The sequence below is a fragment of the Parastagonospora nodorum genome, assembly GCF_000146915.1.
Source record: "Parastagonospora nodorum SN15 chromosome Unknown scaffold_2, whole genome shotgun sequence".
Classification (NCBI taxonomy): domain Eukaryota; kingdom Fungi; phylum Ascomycota; class Dothideomycetes; order Pleosporales; family Phaeosphaeriaceae; genus Parastagonospora; species Parastagonospora nodorum.
Window position 1 is genome coordinate 38,163 of NW_001884550.1, and position 17,421 is coordinate 55,583.

The 17,421-nt window shown below is 53.4% G+C and overlaps 7 protein-coding genes across 7 annotated transcripts; 4 read left to right on the forward strand and 3 right to left on the reverse strand.

Moving 5' to 3' along the window:
* Positions 1–284: 284 nt before the first annotated feature.
* On the forward strand, positions 285–1,630 carry SNOG_01133 (hypothetical protein; the record flags this gene model as incomplete). Its single annotated transcript, XM_001791736.1, has 3 exons — positions 285–353; positions 402–1,242; positions 1,437–1,630. 3 exons carry the CDS (start codon positions 285–287, stop codon positions 1,628–1,630), a joined length of 1,104 nt encoding a protein of 367 aa, XP_001791788.1.
* Positions 1,631–2,388: 758 nt separating this feature from the next.
* SNOG_01134 (hypothetical protein) lies at positions 2,389–4,337 on the reverse strand (the record flags this gene model as incomplete). The annotated part of the gene is made up of 2 exons (XM_001791737.1): positions 2,389–3,280; positions 3,333–4,337. The coding sequence occupies 2 exons, from the start codon at positions 4,335–4,337 to the stop codon at positions 2,432–2,434; spliced, it is 1,854 nt and encodes a 617-aa protein (XP_001791789.1). The 3' UTR covers positions 2,389–2,431.
* A 303-nt stretch (positions 4,338–4,640) lies between these two features.
* Positions 4,641–8,512, forward strand: SNOG_01135 (hypothetical protein; the record flags this gene model as incomplete). Its single annotated transcript, XM_001791738.1, has 4 exons — positions 4,641–5,282; positions 5,374–6,304; positions 6,374–8,283; positions 8,504–8,512. The coding sequence occupies 4 exons, from the start codon at positions 4,641–4,643 to the stop codon at positions 8,510–8,512; spliced, it is 3,492 nt and encodes a 1,163-aa protein (XP_001791790.1).
* A 578-nt stretch (positions 8,513–9,090) lies between these two features.
* On the reverse strand, positions 9,091–10,271 carry SNOG_01136 (hypothetical protein; the record flags this gene model as incomplete). The annotated part of the gene is made up of 2 exons (XM_001791739.1): positions 9,091–9,771; positions 9,834–10,271. 2 exons carry the CDS (start codon positions 10,269–10,271, stop codon positions 9,091–9,093), a joined length of 1,119 nt encoding a protein of 372 aa, XP_001791791.1.
* Positions 10,272–10,504: 233 nt separating this feature from the next.
* Positions 10,505–12,190, forward strand: SNOG_01137 (hypothetical protein; the record flags this gene model as incomplete). Its single annotated transcript, XM_001791740.1, has 5 exons — positions 10,505–10,876; positions 10,925–11,180; positions 11,233–11,381; positions 11,427–11,868; positions 11,916–12,190. The coding sequence occupies 5 exons, from the start codon at positions 10,505–10,507 to the stop codon at positions 12,188–12,190; spliced, it is 1,494 nt and encodes a 497-aa protein (XP_001791792.1).
* Positions 12,191–12,788: 598 nt separating this feature from the next.
* On the forward strand, positions 12,789–14,156 carry SNOG_01138 (hypothetical protein; the record flags this gene model as incomplete). Its single annotated transcript, XM_001791741.1, has 3 exons — positions 12,789–12,987; positions 13,238–14,070; positions 14,106–14,156. 3 exons carry the CDS (start codon positions 12,789–12,791, stop codon positions 14,154–14,156), a joined length of 1,083 nt encoding a protein of 360 aa, XP_001791793.1.
* Positions 14,157–14,869: 713 nt separating this feature from the next.
* Positions 14,870–16,867, reverse strand: SNOG_01139 (hypothetical protein). The gene is made up of 7 exons (XM_001791742.1): positions 16,731–16,867; positions 16,598–16,628; positions 16,376–16,431; positions 16,245–16,275; positions 15,418–16,189; positions 15,137–15,368; positions 14,870–15,084 (listed from the first exon to the last, which is right to left on the reverse strand). Exons 1-6 carry the CDS (start codon positions 16,735–16,737, stop codon positions 15,138–15,140), a joined length of 1,128 nt encoding a protein of 375 aa, XP_001791794.1. The 5' UTR covers positions 16,738–16,867; the 3' UTR covers positions 14,870–15,084; position 15,137.
* Positions 16,868–17,421: the final 554 nt, after the last annotated feature.

Genomic DNA, 17,421 nt, shown 5'->3' on the forward strand with positions numbered 1-17,421 from the left:
CCATGGTCTTCGGCATCGAAATGGCCTGTAGATCCCTCAGAACCGAACGCTTTGCTCCGCGCGGCAAGTGGAACACGACAATCTGCATCGCAGTTGTGTCGTTTCTGCTCATGCTAACGTGGATGCCCACGATTGCTTGGCCCATGTACAACCGATGCTTTGGGAGTCTTATTTGGTTCCCGATGCGATACGACCTTCTCACTCTTGTCATACTTTGCATTCTAGTGTTCTTCTGCCTACTTTTGGCCGCCATCATCAGCATCCAACTCATGCGAACATCCAACATGGACCACAATGAGAGAATTTCGGCCTCGCGTATGTGCTACTATCTTCTGGTCGTATCATTGATCTATGTAAGTCCAAGATTGTGGTGCTATTTGCGCATCTACTAACCTACTTAGATCCTTGTCATGCCGGTTGAAATCCAGTCCCTCCGCAGAGACTTCATGAACGCGTTGGCCACCGCACGAGTTGCAGAAATATCCCTTTTCGCAACCGGACTCGTCATCACATTCTTCCACCTTTTCCTCCGCACGAATGCCACACGCATGGTGATTAGACCGATCGAAGAAATGAGAGCCCCTAAACAGCAACAGCGGCCAAAGATCCGATTCTTTGGCCCAAGCGATCTCGAGATGAACATCAGTGGTCCGATGGGTCTGCGAGGCGGTCGTCGGCCATCCGACAGCCAGGGTCTAATTGACGTAGGCCCTGAGAAGAACCGCCTAGATTTCGACCCCGAATACTTTCAACGACCGCAGCGCGCCATGACACCTAATTCAGTGAAGCCACATAGCCCGATCGATCCCACAAAATGGCCACTACCTCCGGCTGTTGCAGATGTCAAGGAATCCAAGGCCATTCAAGACCAGGAAAAACGTGGCTACTCCCTCTTTCCGACACGTGCCGAGGAGGTCCCTCGTCTGCCAGCAACGGTATACGACCCTAACGCGGTCCCGGGTGAATCGCGAGTGTCTAAGCTCGCTCTACGACGCCTCACGCGCAGGGGATCTATTACCAACGTTAGTGAAGCATTCGAGTTTTTGACAAAGCCACGACCGTTGTTCTCGGAAAAACATGGTCGAAATCGTAGCACCGATAGCAGTGCAACGGTTCAAATTGGTCTTCGCTTCTCTGTTGCACCTGCTACTCTTGCAGCAGCCAAGTGCACCCGGGTAGAACGCAACATGGAAACGGAGCCCAGCGTCCCTTCCCTGAGGAGAGGAGACACAGAGTCTAGTGGTGAGTCGCTGGGTCTCCCAATCCAATCTCCATCCCCGACCAAAACCACTTCAGATGAAGTCCTCGCTAGTCCCAGTCAATTCCCGTCACCACCACCTGCTCGACCTCGCATGCCAAGCCCAGCCAGGACCCCGGCATTTCCCATCACACCTTCGCATAATAGTAGCGCCTATCTCCAAGCTCAGCGTGAGAAGGTATTGCCTGCTCCGCCCCCACGCTCGCCACTGTCCAAGACTACCATCGCCGCGCCCACCTGTACGTCGGGCCTACACATGAACCCCGTCACCCCAACTGGATCTGTAGCATCACCGACGACGCCAGCCTCTATCCGCCAGGCGCCATCACCTACGGCGAGGATACCACTTGGTGCAGGAACCATGTCGCGTAGTCCACCACGGAACGGCTGGATCTGAGGGAGAGACGCGAAATTGTGCTATTCATAGACCGGGTTTGGCGAAAGCCGTTGTACGATAAAAGGGTTCTTGTTTCTTTTCCTCTGGGGTTCGTTCCTGGCCGGGTCCGGGGCGGCGGCTAACGCTGCTGGCGCTACACTTCTGGAGCCAGTTTGGGGTTCCCCTTTTCGTACCCTTGGGCTTTTTGTTACGTTACAAAACATCCGCCCCCAGCAGCAGGCGCTGGAGCTTCAGAAGGAGGCCAAAGCGCACAGTGGGCATCAGGTCTCACACTGCCTTCATGTCGATACGATACCAAGTCACTCCTTTCCACGACTTACATATCATGTGCTGCGCAGGGAGCACACACATTCTCTTGTATCCCCCCTCCCCCCCCAACCCGTAACCCCGTAACCCCTCATCCCCTCAACCCCCCAACCACCTTTGCCTTTGCACAGACTTTACTTCTTCATCCGTTCCTGGTCGGTGTTTTCGCCTAATTGCATTGACGAGCATCGATTCTTTTTGTATGTACACCCATAACTCCTTGATAGAACAGAACAGCCTATCCACCATTTGGTGCGCCGAGTATCTTTGAGTCAACAAGGACATTAGAATGTTGTTATTTCCAATACCATGTTTTCTTGATGTCTGTGCGATTACCTTTGCACTTGGTAGCCACCAAGGCGAAGAATCTACGTGAGACAAGATCGACATGGTCAACAGTGATGACGCTTGGGGTGTTATGCGGTGATTTGACATGACATAGTTTCATTGACTAACGTAAACAACATTAATTATCCGCTCCATCTCTTCCAAAACATCCACCCAACTTTTTCTGTGCCACCTTGTCTGAACCGCTCCTTTTCTTTGCCTCGGCGTCGCCCGACCCATGCAAACCATATCACTAGCCCGACGACCATGAAGGCCACAACGAGTAGTGTCTGGATCGGCTCTGCAAAGACCGCTCTACTCAGTAGGAACAGGCTTACGCAGCAAAATATGATTGGTGTAGTAATCCATGTTTTGTAGGGACGTTCAAGATCAGGCTCACGGACGCGTAATATGATAAGACCGAGCACGGTTTGGAAGTAGAAAGTGTAGCCTGCGACGCCGTAGAAAGTGACGAGAGTATCAAAGGAGCCGATCAGGATGTATACAGCCGTAAGTGCAGCGTTTAGTATCATGGCGGATACGGGTGTGAAGAAGAAGCCAGCATCCGCGTCTGCAAACCAGTCGACCAACTTCCTTGGCAGTCTGGTCATTCCAGTACCAGCATTCATTGAGTGTAGGCGTATGGCCTTGTGGTTCTTTCCTAGGCCAATGTTGCCGAACATGGCGGGCAGGTAGCCCTCTTTGCCGGCAGCATACACGAGTCGACCAGAGGTGAAGGTCGTCGCATTCAGGGCGCCAAAGCATGATCCTGAGACAAACAGGGCAAGAATAAGGGCACCAATGGGGCCAAAGACCTGAGAGCCGAATGCGACTGCAACGGTATTGGAGGACTCGATGACAGAGGTGGGAAGAACGAGGAAATACGATATGTTGGCGAGAATGTAGCAGAGAATGACGAGGGGTAGCGAAGTGTGGATTACGCGCGGAAGGTCACGGCTTGGATTCTTGAACTCGGCGGTGACATAGTTGACCTTGGTGTGTCGTGTTAGGGGAAGACACGGCATGGGAAGAGAATGAACATACATTGTCCCAGCCGTCAAAGGCCCACAAGCCGGCATAGAGTGCTACGGCCCAGTTGCTAATGTTGGTGTTGGTGTCGTCGAACCAGCCGCGGTTCTTCCAGTCCTGGTTGGCCTGGCCTTTGTAGGAGAGACCAGTGGCTGCCACGACAATGCCAATCGCCGTGACGCCCAGAAGGGCGACAAACTTGAGGATCATAAAAACGTCGGCGCTGCGTGTGCCCAGCTTAGTGGAGATGCAGTTCAAGAGCGTGACAAGCACGAGGCCGACGAGGGCCACGGTCTTGTTCAGCCATGTGCTCGCGTCGACGGCTTCGGCGCCAACGACGGCGCGGACCAGGTATTCTCCGAAGATGATTGCGATGATGGCTGCCGAGCCGGGCTTTAGCACGGTGACTGCGCACCAGGTGAAGAGGAAGCCGGCCCATTCGCCGAAGATCTTGGAGAGGTAGACCTGTGCGCCGCCGTTGAGCGGGATGGCGCCTCCGAGCTCTGCGTAGCTTGCGGCACCAGTCCAGGCAAGCACGCCCGCGACGACCCAGACGATGAGCGAGGCGCCGGGCGACCCGGCGTTCTTGTTCACCTGCGAGGGCGACGAGAAGATGCCGCTGCCTATGATGAGCCCCACGACCAGCGAGAGGCCATTGAGGAAGGTCAGGCTCTTGTTCCGCTCCAGCGAGCCGCCGCTGAGGGCATTCGACGGGTCGAGGGCGGGGTTCGCGGGGGCGCCCAGGGCAGTGTAGCCCTGGGCGGTGCTGGACAGCGGGAAGAGGTTGGGGGCAAAGTCAAAGGCGGACGAGACGCTGTAGGAGCGATTGCGCTGCGGGCGGGCAGCTTCGCCGTGGCCGGCAGGGTTCAGTTCGGAGAGCGGGTCTTCGTCGTCGAAGGAGAGCCTGCGCGAGGACGGCGCGCCCGAGGCCGACGACCCCTCGGACGTGCGGCGCGAGGCGTGCGACGACGAGGCCAGCGACGCCAGCTCGAGGGAGTCGCGCGAGTAGCGGCCGGCCATGCTGCGGAGCGGGAGGGCAGGCGCGGGAGGGAAGGAGCGTTGCGTGCGGCTCTACCGGGGCATAGCCATGGACAGGCACGCGCAATTGGATCGAGTGGTTGAGTGGTTGAGTGGTTGAGTGGTTGAGTGGCTGAGTGGTTGCAACGGGCACTGGCGACTGCCCCTGAGCTGCGACGGTGGGCAGCAGCGGTCGACGTGTCGGTGTGCGTGTGCGTGTCGTGAAGCCCCAGTCCACTGCACTGCACCGCACCAGAACCATCAGAACCACTGTGCTATGACGTTGTGGGCCTAGACGCCGTTCCAATGGGCGCCGTTTCCACCAACGCCGCCAAAAAAATCCAAATCGCGTCCAGGCGCATCAAAGCTTGGCACGTGAGCTTGACGCGAACACTCAACACTCAACACTTGACGGCATCGCTCGCTCATGTCCACCCACATGCAGCCCCGACATGTGCACGTGAACTGCTAATGGTGCGCTTCAGTCTGCAGCGCATATCCTGGCGGGGCGTCCCCGGCCACACCACACAGCCATGCCGCCGTGCAGCGTCCCACTGGGCTGCCCAGCGCAGGCAAAGAGCTGAGGGCCCGGCCTTGGAGACGCTCACTGCGAAATGGCAGCCTCACTGGGACAAGCTGGAGCCGCAATGGAACCAACTGCGCAACAACGACAAGGGACGCATCTATGTGCTGCCCATGTTCCCGTACCCGTCCGGCACCATGCATCTCGGCCATCTGCGCGTCTACACCATTTCTGATGTCCTGGCACGCTTCAAGCACATGCAAGGCTACAACGTCCTGCATCCCATTGGATGGGATGCTTTTGGTCTGCCCGCCGAGAACGCTGCCATCGAACGGGGGATCCATCCTGAAAAATGGACATTGCAAAACATCGAGTCGATGAAGGCCCAAATCAAGGTCATGGGTGGCCGCTGGGACTGGGATGCTGTACGTGCGACGCTGTGTCCGGATCGCATGAGCTGATAGCTGTGTGCAGGAACTACGTACCTGCGACCCCGACTTCTACAAGCACACCCAGCGCATCTTCCTCATGCTTCACCAGCGTGGTCTCGCGTACCAGGCCGAATCTCTTGTCAACTACGACCCCGTCGACAAGACCGTCCTTGCAAACGAACAAGTGGATGCCAATGGCTGCTCATGGCGCTCTGGTGCCAAGGTCGACAAGCTCATGCTCAAACAATGGTTCTTGAAGATCAAGGAATACCAGGAGCCTCTATTAAGCGACCTGGCTGCCCTCGCGCACAATGGCAGGTGGCCTGAAAAGGTGCTTGCTATGCAGAGAAACTGGATTGGCAGATCCCAGGGCGCTACCATTGGCTTTGACGTCCACTCAACAGCTACTGGCGAGCGGCACGATGCAATTGACGTCTTCACCACAAGGGCAGACACCCTTTTTGGCGTGCAATATATTGCGCTTTCGTGCAAACATCCCATAGTCCAGCACGAGGCGCTTGGAGATGCTAGATTGCGTACTTTCATTGACAATGCCAAGCACCTGTCTCCAGACAGCAAAGAAGGATATCTGCTCCAACACACTACAGCAAGGAACCCAATTGCCGAACGCGTTTCTGGTGTAGAGTCCAATGTTCCCGTATATGTTGCACCCTATGTCCTCGACGACTATGGATCTGGTGCAGTCATGGGAGTGCCTGGTCATGACACGCGAGACCATGCTTTTTGGAGAGCCAACGCTGGCAACAAACCCATTAGAGTCGTAGTAGGTATGCAGCCTGGCTCTGCATCTTCGCCCTTAATCCCCGAGAGTGACCATGACAAGCCTGTGACCGACAAAGGTTACATCGTTGCCGACATTGACGGGTTCAATGGCTTGTCTTCTGATGAAGCAATGCACAAGGTTGTTGCAGCACTTCAAGAATCTGGGAAGCGCGCCAGTATCACCGAAAATTGGCGTCTGCGGGACTGGCTCATCAGTCGACAACGCTATTGGGGTACGCCGATTCCCATTGTACATTGTTCGTCGTGTGGCGCTGTACCCGTACCCGAGCAAGATTTACCAGTCAAGCTGCCAAACCTGCCTGACACTTTCTTTGATGGCAGGAAGGGCAATCCGTTGGCTGAAGATCCGCATTGGAAGAAAACCGATTGCCCCAAATGCGGTGCAGCTGCTGAGCGCGAAACTGATACCATGGATACCTTCATGGACTCGTCGTGGTACTTTTTCCGATTCTTGGACCCGAAGAATGAGAATGCCCTGCTGGACCCACACAAAGCAAACAAAGGCATGCCAGTAGACCTCTACGTTGGCGGAGTTGAACACGCTATCCTGCATCTCCTTTACGCGCGGTTCATCTCCAAGTTTCTTGCATCCACCGCCACATGGCCGGAGGGCACGCGCGTCAATGGAGAACCATTCAGGCAACTCATCACACAGGGCATGGTGCATGGAGAGACATTTACGAATCCTGAAAATGGGCGGTTCCTCAGGCCGGATGAACTTGACTTGACGGTTCCGTCCGCGCCCTGCATCAAGGCGAATGGACTACAACCCCATCGTAGCTACGAAAAGATGTCCAAGAGCAAGTACAACGGCGTAGACCCAGGTGCTACAATTGCCATGTATGGCGTGGATGCGACAAGAGCTCATATGCTCTTTCAAGCACCAGTCGGCGATGTCCTCGAGTGGGATGCGAAAAAGATCACAGGTGTTCAGCGCTGGCTCCAGCGGATCCTTCGGCTTTCTACTATTTCCTGGGTACCCGAAGACAATCTCTCACGCTTCGAGATTCCGGAGCATGCAGACATGACGCTCTATGAAATCTTGAAAACTCTTGCACAGAGAGAGGTACTAGAACCATCCCGCTCAAGCAACAAGCCTACTGGAAGTCAAGCGGGACGTGAAATGCTCGCTCTGCTTACAGCGGAAGACAGAAAGCTGTGGATCAAGACCCAGCAAATCATTGCGAGTGTCAAACTATCATACTCAGAGACATACTCTCTGAATACGATCGTCAGCGACTTGATGACGCTGACAAACACTATACATGACTCTCCTCAATGCTCTGCCGTATCATCCTACCTAAAGTGGCACTCAATGGCTCACCTTATTCGCATGACTGCTCCCATTGCCCCTGGTGTGGCAGAAGAAGCATGGCATTTGCTCAATGGATCTTCTGGCCCCAGGACGGCCGACGACCCGAGAGTCTCTCGACTGACTACTGTATTTGCCGCTGGGTTTCCACTTGCCGATTTCGATATCATTCCTCGTCTTACTCGAACGACAAAGTGTGTCGTACAAATTGACGGCAAGCGCAAATTTGATGTGGAGATTGAAAAGGGTTTCGACGGACAGGTCTCGAAAGACTGTGATTCCAAGTCCCGATGGGTTCTAGAGCAAATAATTCGCAGTGACCAAGGCCAAGAATGGCTTCACAAGAAGACAGGCAAAATTTGGGGCCTCAGCGCCACAAAGGAGCCCCACGCCAGATTCGAGTTTGTGCCAAGCGACTGGAATGTCATTATCGTCAACGATGGAAAGCTTTGCAATCTCGTCAGTCCAAAGAAGAAGAAAACACACAAGTGTGAACATGTTCATGGGGTTCGAGATCGCAATGAGTCAGCTGCTGTAAGTCCTGGTGTACATGAGCTGGGAGAAACAGCACTGAATCAAGACAGTGATGAAAGAAAAACGGTCGCCAGCAACAAGAACATGGCCAGAGGTTTGGAAGAGGACAATAGACCCTCAAAGGAAAAAGCAGCCAGCTCGCAAAAGCTGAAAGATGTAACGGGCGCTGAGCAATCTGAGAGATTCACAGCTCCAGAAACTACTATCAAGAACAATGCGCTACTCTTATCATCCATGGCGGCAAGTGTCCTGCCTGTGCAAGAGGTTCACGATCGTGTCAATGCGCTCATGGCAACCTTGCCCAACTACCTCAGGCCCCACTACGTTCCGCCGCAAGTCCTGTCTGTAAGACGCCCCGCACTTGTACAAATGCTCAGGAAGGCGGGCCGCATCAGTCCAAAAGATACTAGAGTGGACCATGTTTCGCAGTACGAAGAAGAAGTCGCTGCTTTCCACACGCCTGTTAGTATAGCACCAGAATATCTCGTCATTGAAAGACCCCTCCATGACATGCACATATCAACACGCCGGCATTTTGTCAAGTCGTACAACGCTATATTTCCAGAACAACTAATGCTGCTGGCACATGTACTTGCCATCTCTCCACACACGTCTGCGGTTTTGGCGGTGCAGCGCCAATCTATTATGCGGAAACTTAACGAACATCGCCGGTGGGTGAATAACGAGATGCGCACAAGAGAGCAAATTGAAAGTAAACATTATACTAAGCGCTTCGCGACTGTCGAAGAACTGAAAGTATCGTTGGGCATCCCGGGCCAAGAACTCGAGTATGAGAAGAACAAGGGTGGTGAATTGGGGTATCTACCCAGGGCATATTGGAAAAGAGGAGCAGCTAGAGTGCAGGATGTGTGGGACGAAATCATCAGTCTTTGGGCTTTAAGGACTCCGAGGACACGAACAGACGGAGACAAGAAGGCGAAACTGGCTGCAGAGCCAGATGAAGAGATGATGGGTGATTGGACGTGGCTTATAGGCGATGATCCGAGCTCCAATTCGGCAGACAGGTCAAGTGCGGAAAATACGGCAGTGTTCAAGTGGCAATGAGGATTTCTTGCAGCATTACAAGGAGCATCTCAAGTCATGTGATTGTATATATTGCACTATACAAAATGCATTCGTCTCAACCTTTCATCACCGGACCCTAGGCTTCAACTTCAACGTCCCGTCATTGCCATTCGCTCTGGCCATCTGCGCTTCTACCATTCTCCCAATGTTGCCGCGATCCATCGTAATGCCTCCTCTCAATAGATCAAGAACGACTCTTCCCTTCACAATCGTCTCTTCCACAAGACCCTCGACGTTCTCAGGACCTACACGACCATACCAAATCCCCGTTCCAGCGAGCGCATGCGCATTGTGCAGAGGACTAGGAGGGAGGTATATGATGACATTTCCAGCATATTTGTGTCCGCCAATGTGACTTATCTGTGCCACATGGCCCTCGATACCTCGTCGTTGTAATTCGTCCTGGAACGAGGACTGCAGTATCGGGCCGAGGATACCACAGCGTTGGTCGCGGCCGCCATGGCCACATATCAGAACCGTGGGTTTGGTGATTGGTTCTGCGGTGGGCAGTCTCGTTGCCGCTTCCTCGTCGCGTACGAGCCTTGCCTTTTGCTCTGCCGCCAAGCCATCATGCATAGGATGTAGCGTCCTAGCCTTCAGATACGCGGTGGCGAAATCGTTCCAAGACTCGTTTGTATGCGGTATCGCCGCGACCCTTTTGAACGCAGGGAATAGCAATGCGGTCGTCGTATTCGGTGTTTTGCTCGCAGGCAGCGACGAAGCAGTTATAACGACGTTATGGAACGGCTAACATGGCTACTAGTTAGCACGGATGTCTCCTCAACGTTGCTGGCAGGGAACGAACAAACATCAAAGGCCTCTCCACCCTTGCCAATTACGCCTTTGAGACCCTTGACAAAGGCGCCGGTCGCGCCGTCGTCTTGCTCAATGTTGCTGTGCCAATCGTCCTTGCCGGTGCACAGAATGACTTGTTCTGAATACGCGGCCATTGAGTTCAAAAGCGGGGTTTTGCGGTCGATGTCGAGGTCGGGAGGCGTCGAGGCACATTCGCATGTAGGCGAGGGACATGTTGCTACGGTGGGCACCGAGGATTGGAGTCTGGCTGGGGACAAGGAAAACGGGCGCTGCCTTGTCAGACGCAAGCCCGTTGTGGGTATGCGCGAAAGACGCGCAGTTTGGAATGACATGATGTGGTGGTGAGCACCAGAGGCGGGATGGGCAAGGAATTGGTTGTATCGACTTTTCGGAAGCGTTCCGCAGCAAGCCATGACGCTCATGTCGGACATGGCGGAGCTCGGCTTTGGATATTACGACATCTCGTGCTTGGCATCTTTAGGAAGGTGCATCCCTGGATGGCCATGATACAATCTTCAGAGGTCCAGGATCATTGCTTTAGCGCCAAAATCTGCACGTTTCCCGAGGAGCTAGCGAAAGACGCGTCCATCTGTGTTGACTATTTCCTGGTCTGATCCTGCACCATCGACTTATTGACCTGCTTTTTTTGCGCAGAGCAACAACGATGCCTCCAGGTTCTAAGAGGGACGCCGGGATGGGAGCGCAAGCAAGCGCCGAAACAACCCCCCTGCTTAGGAGCATCGATCCAGCACCAATAAATGAAGCACCGGGCCAAACACCCGCTGACAACGAAGACGCCGTTCAGGAAATAAACAATGAGGACGACCAGCAAGTCCCACTGCCTAAAGCACAAATATTCTGGTTATGCTACACCTCTGTCGTGGAGCCCATTGCTTTCTTCGGCATATTTCCTTACATCAATTCCATGATTGAGATAGTTGGCAATGTAAACAAGGACGAAGTCGGCTTTTACTCAGGTCTGATCGAAAGCTTGTTTTCTGCCACGCAGATGTGCGTCATGTTGCTATGGGGCAAGGTAGGCACACATACTGGGACAGTATATCCACACTTCTGACCATCGTAGGCTTCCGATCGCTATGGAAGAAAGCCCGTTCTCGTGCTCTCCCTGATTGGAGTCTCAGTCGCAACAACCCTATTTGGCATGAGCCAGACCCTATGGCAAATGATTGTCGCGAGATGTTTCGCTGGTGTATTCGCTGGTACTGTAGTCACAGTCCGAGCAATGCTCAGTGAGAATAGCACCAAATACACACAGGCTAGAGCGTTCAGCTATTTCGCTTTTGCTCGGAACCTGGGGCTATTTCTAGGTCCGCTGCTCGGTCAGTGTAGTCTGTCTTATACTCAGTCCTCCTACTGACCAAATTCGCGTAGGCGGTGTGTTGGAGAGACCTGCTACGAAGTATACAAGCACCTTTGGTCGCATTCAATTCTTCCACGACTACCCGTATGCTCTACCTGGTATGGTCACTTCGAGCATTGCTCTCTCATCCGCTCTCACGACATTTTTCTTCGTGAAAGAGGTGTGTATAGCTCATCAAGTTGACGAGACATACTAACCGTAGCAGACATTAGATGTGCATGTCGACAAGAGCATCATACGTGAACCACCAATGTCGACTCGGCAACTCTTCCAGTCTCCTGGTGTCGCTAGAGTGGTGCTCATCTACAATTATGTCATGATGTTAGCATATACTTTTACAGCGGTCAATCCCCTCTTCATGTATACACCAGTACCTCTAGGTGGCCTGGGCTTCTCGCCAGAGCTCATTGCTGCTTTTACAGCGTTGGCGGGTGCTTCACAGGCTGCCTGGCTTCTCTTGGTATTTCCGCGCCTCCACACACGTGTAGGTACTGGGCGGATATTGTTCTACTGTGCATGCGCGTGGCCAATCTTCTTTGCTCTTAATGTCGCCTTCAACTTCCTCCTTCGCCACCATCTCACGAAGATCTTTTGGGCGACGGCGCCGCTGACGCTTGCACTGGGCAGTGGGGTTGCCATGTCTTTCAGTAAGTCCAGCCTCGCTTGCAGTAGGTCCTTTTCTAATATGTTACAGCCGGAGTCCAGCTCGCCGTGAACGATATAGCACCTTCGCACGAAACACTCGGAACCCTGAACGCTATCGTTCTAGCCATACAGAGCGGTCTCCGCGCCGTTTCACCCGCTTCGGCCACTAGTATATATGCTTTGGGTGTGAAGTACCAAATTCTGGGTGGACATCTATTCTGGCTCATCAACATCATACTCGCTCTAGGCTTACTTGTCCTCCTCAGGTTGTTACCAGCGAAGGTAACTAGAAGACCTGAGCCGCCGCAGAATAGCCGAACATGAATAGTACATTAAGAGAATTGTCTCTACTAGATGTTTTGTATACTCGCAACGACTTACAGTCCTGCCATATGTGTTCAAATTCAATCACATTGAGCAAATCATGATACATATCTGTTGCATCCTGTATTCACTTAGTAGAATGTGAACGCATTTCGTCCATGTGGGATCAGGTGTTTTACATTACGCGTCACTGGGCGTTTGATTTTGCTGAAGGACAACTCATGTGCATCATTATTCGACAGAAGGTAGGCGCCGTGTTCATGTACGCGCTGTGCCGCATCTTGTGACTCCACATATGCATGTATTCGCATCCACAGCCAATAGTAAACCTTGCACCACATTGCAACATGCCACATCGGCCCCTGGATAAGATGGTGTCTTACAGAGTTGCAGCTGTTCATAAAGGCATTAAATTTCTTTCCTTGTATATGTACGGTTGTCTTTTCACAAAATGAAGAAACTTGGCCCGATCTGTGAAGAGTTTCGCGCGTTCAGGAAGAGGTACGATGCGACCCAGGGATCGGCATGGAATTTTGTAAAGGGCTCTTTGGAGAGAAGTCTTCAGTGCAGCTGCGAGTACTGTATATTGGCATGCAACATGACGGGCAAACAACACGACATGGCAAGGTACAAGGAGCATAACCGCATGGCAGTTGCAGATAATTCTCAACCGATCTTCACGAGGGCGGAGGACTCTAAAGAACCAGTTCAGGACGTCATACTGTCCGGATCATTCGTCAAATCTGGGCTTATCTTCAAGACAGACCCTAATAAGAGGGAGGTGTTCGTTGTAGATCGTAAGTTTTCCCAGGACAAATAAAGATATGAGCTAACGCTACCGCCTGGTAGGTGCGGATGATCCAATCCTTCCAATAGCGAAACCAATCATAGGAAACACTGGATCTATGGAAGCCATGCGTGCCGCGTCCAAATGGTTCGTGGATTGTGTAAAGGGCCATAACACCATGTGCCCAACACTAGTGAGCCCGGATGGTCCACCACAGTTACCGTTTCGCATCATAGACGTCGGTACAAATGAGTCTACAGATGTCCGGCTGCTGCATAAGAATGGAGAATTTGGATACTGGGCATGTCTGAGCCACTGTTGGGGTGGCGAGCAGCCTCTACAGACCACACGAGACTCTCTGACACGACATCAGAACGTCATTTATTGGAGGGATCTGCCAAGGACTTTTCAAGACGCTGTCTTCGTCACTAGGGCGTTTGGAATCCCGTATCTGTGGATAGACTCGTTGTGTATTGTCCAAGATGACCTTGACGACTGGCAAGTCCAATCTGCTAAGATGGCGGACATATACCAGTACTCTATCCTGACCATTGCTGCCTCAGCATCATCAGGTCCTAGTCAAGGTATCTTTCGCAATGCAGGTCCAGAGTACATGGACAAGCCCATCGTCGATGTACTAGGCGACACAACACTCACGAAGGTCCGTATCCGCAAGGCTCTTTCCCACAGTGCTGCTGAATTACCGCTTCTCGGTCGGGGCTGGGTGCATCAAGAAAGGCTTCTGAGTCCGCGCATCCTTCACTTCGGGCATAACGAGATGATTTGGGAGTGCATGGAATGTTTGGCATGCGAATGTGGGCATCATGAGGGTCGATACAACGCACGCTCGCCATCGCTTCTATGGCCAACCTCGAAAGAAATGTTTCATCCATACTTTTTAAAGCCCGCCAACTTGTGGATCCACATGAGCCCTCCGGTGTGGCAACGTGCTGTGGAGGACTATTCACGCATGGCATTGTCGAAACCTGAAGACATCTTCCCAGCGATCTCCGGACTTGCAAAGATTCTGCAGAACGAGACGGGATGGGAGTACGTCGCCGGTCTCTGGAAGGAAACTTTGATCGTTGATCTGGTATGGTCCACGCGGGATCCACATATGGCAATCAGGTGCGCTCCTTGGCGGGCGCCAACCTTTTCCTGGGCTTCCGTGCAAAGTAGGACGTCCACAAGTCAGAGACATTCGATCTCTTATCGTCATATGAGTATCCTGCAGAGCGGCTTGCAAGATGTTGTGGATACTCGGCGGAGGACGGACTTTTATGCCACGTTGATGAAAACGTCATATACGCCTCTCAAGGAGGACGACCCGACAGGTCGTGTGCAGTGTGGTTACATCATTTTGAAAGGGACTCTGACCAGAGCCGCATTATGCAGAAGTACCTCCACACATGAGTGGTATATCACTGCTATCGGCAAGGAAAGGTACCAACACAACCACTTCAACATGGATTTCGATCTTGATAACGATGGTGGTCGAGGACAACCCGAGGGCTCACAAGACGTGCACTGCTTACGGTTGATCGGGCAAAGAAAGGACGTCCCGTTTGAGGACGAGGAATTCCTGGTCTATTTGGTGTTGAAGCAAGTGAAGATGAAAAGCCCTAGCGCAGTACCAACTCCTGGGTTAGACCCTTTGGTGTTCGAAAGAGTGGGCGTTTTGGTTAACTGGAGAGGCGAAGTTCAACTGGAAGACGAGTCTGACGCGAGCGCTATCCTACATGACAGTGTTGTAAAGATAGTGTGACCTGCTGTAGGGAAATGTTCAAGAAATTTGGCATGTCGGCTTCACAGCAGGGGCACGATTTCTGTGATCTGGCCACGCAGTGAACAGCTGAAAAGGCAGCCATAGGCACCGAAGCCATGAACAATCATAGGGATGTCAAAGGTCCAAATTTCTAGGCTACAGTCTTATGATCCTACTACAGCTCCCTCGTAACCCGAGCTTCTCCATAACTAATCACCCAACCGCTAGCTCGCTTTTGTGAACAACCGTTATTTGTGAAACCCTGGGCTAACAGAGCGCCAATACATTGATGCCTCCGCTATCAGGCTTGCCATGATTTCGATAATCGCATACAGGAACACGCTGTAGGGAATGTTAGCGACGATTCTCTCACTAAAAATTGACATAATCGTACCTTAGAAGCACTTGCGGTGGACAATGGAAGGACCGCTCTCGTCGTACTCCTGCTTTGAGATCCACATCTGCTGGAAGGTGGAGAGCGAAGCGAGAATGGATCCACCGATCCAGACTGAGTACTTGCGCTCCGGGGGTGCGATGATCTTGACCTTCATGGACGACGGGGCGAGGGCAGTGATCTCCTTCTGCATGCGGTCGGAGATACCGGGGTACATGGTGGTTCCACCGGACTATGACAGGTCAGCTAATAATGCACATTTCCAAGATTGAGATACATACCATGACAATGTTGCCGTACAGGTCTTTCCTGACGTCGACATCGCACTTCATGATGGAGTTGAAAGTGGTGACGTGGATGCCACCGCTCTCAAGACCAAGGACGGAGGGCTGGAAAAGGGCCTCGGGGGCACGGAAGCGCTCGTTGCCAATGGTAATGACCTGACCGTCGGGAAGCTCGTAGGACTTCTCCAAGCTTGAGCTCTGGCTGGCAGTCTGGATCTCCTGCTCGAAGTCGAGGGCAACGTAGCAGAGCTTCTCCTTGATGTCGCGGACGATTTCGCGCTCGGCAGTGGTGGAGAAAGTGTAACCGCGCTCGGCCAAGATCTTCATGAGGTAGTCAGTCAGATCGCGACCAGCCATGTCAACACGAGAAATGGCGTGGGGAAGAGCGAAACCCTCGTAGATGGGGACAACGTGAGTGACACCGTCACCGGAGTCGAGCACGATACCGGTGGTACGACCGGAGGCGTACAGGGACAGGACGGCCTGGATGGAGACGTAGAACGCAGGGGCGTTGAAGGTCTCGAAGACGATCTGGGTCATCTTCTCACGGTTGGACTTGGGGTTGATGGGAGCCTCGGTGAGCAGGACGGGGTGCTCCTCGGGGGCCACACGCAGCTCGTTGTAGAAGGTGTGGTGCCAAATCTTCTCCATGTCGTCCCAGTTGGTAACGACACCGTGCTCGATGGGGTATCGCAGAGTCAGGATACCACGCTTCGACTGTGCCTCGTCACCAACGTAGGAGTCCTTCTGGCCCATACCAATCATAATACTGCATCGTTGTCAGCTCGCGAATCTCGTAGGAGCTGCTCAGAGGATCGTCGTACCCGTGATGGCGCGGTCGGCCGACAATGGAGGCTGCAACATGGTCAGCACGTGCGTCTCAATGGTTCTCGCGGCTGGAGCAGATGGAGCCCAAATTGCTCCAGCGTGCGAGCTGGATGAGGGGAAAACTTACGGAAGACTGCACGGGGCGCATCGTCACCGGCGAAACCGGCCTTGCACATACCCGAACTGGCAATGGTCAGCTCACGTCCATTTGAATTCCATGCCTATCGCGCTGCGGCTGTGGAGGAGTCGTCGCGGCTATGCGAGGGAGAGGGCGTGGGCACGGGCAATGCGGATAGCCCCTCCACACAGCAGGGATGGCTGGAGTAGTGATTCGGGAATGAGAGCTCACCCATTGTCGATGACGAGGGCTGCGACTTCCTCTGCAGTTGGGAATAGTGGTCAGCAGAGCTCATTGAGATAGACGGCGCATCGATTGAGGATGCCGGGGAGTGTGCCGGGGGCGTTGGGCTTCAGCTGCTTACCTTCCATGTTGACTGATTAGGTGTTGAGATTAGGAGGGTTAGGTAGAGACGAGGGGGCTGCGACGTGTCTGCGAGGTGTAATGGCTGCGACGATGAGGAGTCAGCGCGGGATGTTCAGAGATGCCGGTATTGAGGCGATTGAGCAGGGGCGCGGGTGTCGGGGAGCTTACAGGATGAGGGTGTTGGAGGTTAAGGTGTTGTGCGAGGCAAGTCGGTGGTGGGTGCTGAAATAAGCGGGCCGGCCTTGCCCAGATTTACTAGCGGGGTGGCAGCTGCGAGGTTGGTTGAGAGCAGCGGGCTTTGCAAACGACACCACACGGGGAATGCGATCAAATTCAGCAGTAGACGCTCAACTTGCCCTGTGCCGTGTGCTGGACACTTTATACTTGTTTGCATCGCAGTGCGCGTCTAGGCTGCACAATTGCTGTTTTCGCAGCCGCGCAAGCTCCCCGCCACAGCATGAGGACGCCTCTCGCACACATGTCATACCAGACCGCCAGGCAGCGCTATTCTGCACCTGCCAAGCTGTACTGGTGTATAATTTTTCTCCACTGTGTACGACGTGTCTCACAGAAATGCTCGTGGCGGATGGGCGTAGATTTGCCTTGCACTTGCATTGCGACCCCAGCCTTCCACTCACGCTGTTGTTCACCGCCAAATCCCAAGCCAGCCCCGCTATGTGCCCCTGGCG

What these genes read in the sequence shown, in the direction of transcription:
- SNOG_01139 (XM_001791742.1), bottom strand. An exon ending in TGCGCCCCGTGCAGTCTTCC is followed by an intron (nt 16,276 to 16,375) that starts GTAAGTTTTCCC and finishes ACCATGTTGCAG; the next exon opens with CCTCCATTGTCGGCCGACCG. An exon ending in TGTACGGCAACATTGTCATG is followed by an intron (nt 15,369 to 15,417) that starts GTATGTATCTCA and finishes GACCTGTCATAG; the next exon opens with TCCGGTGGAACCACCATGTA.